Here is a 3,815-nt window from a genome sequence, read left to right on the forward strand (position 1 = left end):
TATTACTTGAAAGAGAATGCTGTAATACCAAATTCAGTCATCATAGTCAAAGTGCAAACTCATCCTTTATTTTGCAATTTCTGAGCTACATGTTAGTTCTTCTTATGCTTGAATTTCTCTTCTAGTTTGTTTAAAGAGAATTTCAAATTTGACTGAAAATTAAAGGCTACATAGTGTGGATTCTATAAAATGCATTCGGTATAAAATTCACACCGGTTTAAACTTGTACATTGAATAAAAAGGAAGCAAAGTACAAGATCTTTTGGTCTAAGGATTCAAGGATAAAATTCCCAATCAATGGTAGACAACCTATATAAGATAACAATCTGAAACAAGTCAAACTAGCTACAAGAATATATAAAAATTCTTTATCTCAATTTGTGTATAAATACCTATATTTCAACTTGCACACTGCTTTGGTACAGTAAGAGGCTTACAACTAAATCAATTTCAAGTCTAGATCTCGCCACCTCGACTGCTGTACGTTTTTTGGTTGGAGAGTGGGAAGCGACTACAATTGCAAAAGACTGCAGAGCTGAGAGTGTTAATTGAAAATTAATCAAATATAGGCCATCATGAACATTTGCTATCCTCAAGGTTGGGGAACCATGCCCTGAACCCTGAAAATTTGAAGTTGGACAATGGTCATCACAATGCTTATGCAGGTCTTAATAAAGTTATTTGATTGTTAACCACGAAAAAGAAAATTTGTTCTACTGAGAAGAAATTGGGCAAACATAAATATCATATGTTTTTGTGCTTCGAATATTGACATGAGCCTAAATCTTAACAGAATTAACCATCTTAGAATGTAAGAAGACAGGAAAACACGGAGGCTGGCATACCTGAATGAAAAAATCAAATAACTTGCATGCCTCAGATATACCTGTTGGAGGTAAACCTGCTTCTTTGCTTGATCTGGCTTTAAGTACTGTCAGCGGACATTCCACGTCCCAGCCACCACAATCACAATGTCCACCTGATCTCCATCTTTCAATTAGACTAGAAGGGCCACCATTTCTGGTTCTTGGACCACCATGAAGACCTGCTGGCACTAGACCATCCATACTAATTGAGCAATCACCGGTATCACAAGAACAAGCAGAAGGAACTAGGGCTTCCAAAGTGTCAACCGTTTGCTTAACCCCCGCTTTCTTAAGAAGCTTTAAGCCCCAGCCTCCAACTTCAGGATGAGGATTCTCAGGAAAATGGTCCCTCACAACAATGGTAGTCGATTGATGATTTGGCAGAAGCTATTCCTCTAAAAGATTTGTCCCATCTATTGGGAATAATGACTCAAATCCCATAAAAGATTTGTTTGGGATTTGTTAGAGATTTGTTTGAGATTTTTCAGATATTGCTTGATGGACAAGAAGACTTGCAAAAGAAGAATTCTAAGAGAAAGATGATTCTTAATAGGTAAGTTTGACTTGCAAGAGAAGAATTCTAAAAGGAAAGGGATTCTTAATAGGCAAGTTTAACTTACAAGAGAAGAATTCTAAGAGGAGAGGGATTCTTAATGGGTAAGTTTGTATGGTTATAAATATGTGAAGTCTCTACAGGGTTAGGTATGAGAAAAAGATGAAAGAGAGTTGTAGGGTTCTGTGGGATAGACACCCCATAGGAGTATTGGGGCTCTATGTCTTATGGGTGTATATGTTTGTTTGTGAGTGGACTAAAGGAGACTGAGAGGGTCTACATAGGTATGATGTATGGGAGCATATAGGTATGTGTTTGGTTATGTTGAAAGGATGCACAAAGGTTTATGTTTGTATCTGTTTGGGTTGAGAATACTTGATAGGACTAGAGGAGATTGAAAGTGTCTTATGAGTATTGATTATTGAGTGAGGTTGATGGTTTGATGTAAGTTTGTAATTCTCTACAACTAGTGGATCTTGTTTCTCATCCGTGGATGTAGGTCAGTTGGATCGAACCACGTTAAATTGTTGTCTCTTATGTGTTTCATTCATTTATTATTTGATTTCGCTTCCGTTGGTGTGATTGGATTGGAAGCTTTTAGCCCAACACCGTCTAGTGCATCACAATTGTTGACTGTTAAAATCAAAGTAAAAGAAAAACAAAATGAAGAAGAAAGTTGCAAACTTTAATGAATAGAATAAGTAAAATGAGAAAATTGTTTCTCTCTTACCACAAAGAAATGGATCTAAGCAACAAAGATCAACCACCCCAATCCAATAGAAAAGCAAAACAAGCAAAGATAAGAAACAACAGCTGGTTCCCAATAAAGTAAAAACTTAATTACCTATTAACCCAGAGATTAGAAACTCCAAGTAAAGCATAACCACTTAACCAAGATAACAAAAAGACAGCTTTTTCTTTTTGTTTTTATGACAAAGAGATAAAGGAAAGAACCAAACTTAGTTGAAGTTTTTACATATCTAAAAGAGGAAGTACTATAGAAAATAAATGAATATCATGGAATTACTAATGTGATCAAAGACATCTTAACAATGACTATGTAGTAAAGATCAACCTAAGAGTAAATTAAAGGCAAACCTAAGTGTAACAGCCCATATCATCGATTCTAGTGTTATTTCATCCATTAGAATGCCGAAATAACAACAAGAGCACAACCACAGTGCCAAGCATATCCCCTGCAACTTTCTACAACTCATTTATGGTTGGAGGAAAAAAGGGTACTGGTTACTTCTTTTTGTAGAAATCAACAGTTGCATTACACCTTTGAACAACATTCATTATAGTTGAAATTCATTAACTGCATCCATTCTTCCTCCAAAAATAAAATAAGTAAAACAAAATCTTAGTAAATAATCAAATGTATGAATAAGCAAATATTAATGTTAAAAACATATAATAATTACCTCATAAGAATCACCTCCAAATATTGTACCTACTTGACTTGGGCTTATTGGATTGTTATTATCATCTATATCGAGATCAATATCATCATCAAAATAATTGCTTGAAACAATACTACGAAGTGTAAATTCAAGATATAGGCATTTATTCTTTGTGTGACCTTCCATTCTGCAATGACCACATTTTCTATTGTTTTTCTTTTAGTTTCAACTATAGGCCCATTTTGCCCTTAGTTTTTACTTTAGTAGGATCATCAACATGCTTTATCGGTGTAGGAATTCCTTCATTATCAACTCTGCACATCTTTTCAAACCACCTTATTAAACTAACAATCTCACTTCTAGCAACATTAAATGTCTTAGAGAATTAAGATGCCACATAACATAACCTACTACAATGTGAGCTTAAGGAAGCATAATGCAGCATGGTAATGCACTTAGGCTCAACATTTTGGTCAACAATCGTAAGCACATCAACTATTAAGTTTAAAAGGAATTTTATTAAATTGCTCTAAGATGATCATACGAATGATATGTGCACATGGCATCCCTTCAGTTTCAAATTTAAGACATAAACATGTAATGCTTTCATCCACTTTATGATACTCAACACATATTTGCACAGAAGGTTCTCGATACTTACTTAAAGTGTACATCTTGGTTGATGAATCTAATTGTAAGCAACTTTCATGAAAATATAGTACCTGTAGCCGTAACTATTTTCAGAACTTGTTGAATGATCTTTTTGTGTAAACACTAGTAGTATGCTTTTCAATCTCCTCAAAAGGGTGGCTTTTAATTGGCACAATGTGCATTGTTATGTAATCTTCCTCTAGCTCATTGTTACGGATATTCTTAATTCCATCTTCAAGTGCTTAAACAAACTCCAATAATGTCTTCATTTCTTTTACAAGAAAAGCTATAAATGCATTCATACCTTCACAATGGGAAGTACTCTTAAGTGTGCTAAAAAAA

At 34.5% G+C, this 3,815-nt stretch overlaps 1 protein-coding gene across 1 annotated transcript; it reads right to left on the bottom strand.

Moving 5' to 3' along the window:
* Window positions 1-232: 232 nt before the first annotated feature.
* On the bottom strand, window positions 233-2,669 carry LOC149516517 (uncharacterized). Its single transcript, XM_089767293.1, has 2 exons — window positions 846-2,669; window positions 233-620 (listed from the first exon to the last, which is right to left on the bottom strand). The coding sequence occupies exons 1-2, from the start codon at window positions 1,065-1,067 to the stop codon at window positions 393-395; spliced, it is 450 nt and encodes a 149-aa protein (XP_089623419.1). The 5' UTR covers window positions 1,068-2,669; the 3' UTR covers window positions 233-392.
* Window positions 2,670-3,815: the final 1,146 nt, after the last annotated feature.

The sequence above is a fragment of the Durio zibethinus genome, chromosome 10, assembly GCF_047325235.1.
Source record: "Durio zibethinus cultivar Kanyao isolate XHJ-2024 chromosome 10, ASM4732523v1, whole genome shotgun sequence".
Lineage (NCBI taxonomy): Eukaryota > Viridiplantae > Streptophyta > Magnoliopsida > Malvales > Malvaceae > Durio > Durio zibethinus.

What these genes read in the sequence shown, in the direction of transcription:
- LOC149516517 (XM_089767293.1), bottom strand. Translation starts at nt 1,067, where the DNA reads ATGGATGGTCTAGTGCCAGCAGGTCTTCATGGTGGTCCAAGAACCAGA. An exon ending in TATTTGATTTTTTCATTCAG is followed by an intron (nt 621 to 845) that starts GTATGCCAGCCT and finishes TCAAATTTTCAG; the next exon opens with GGTTCAGGGCATGGTTCCCC.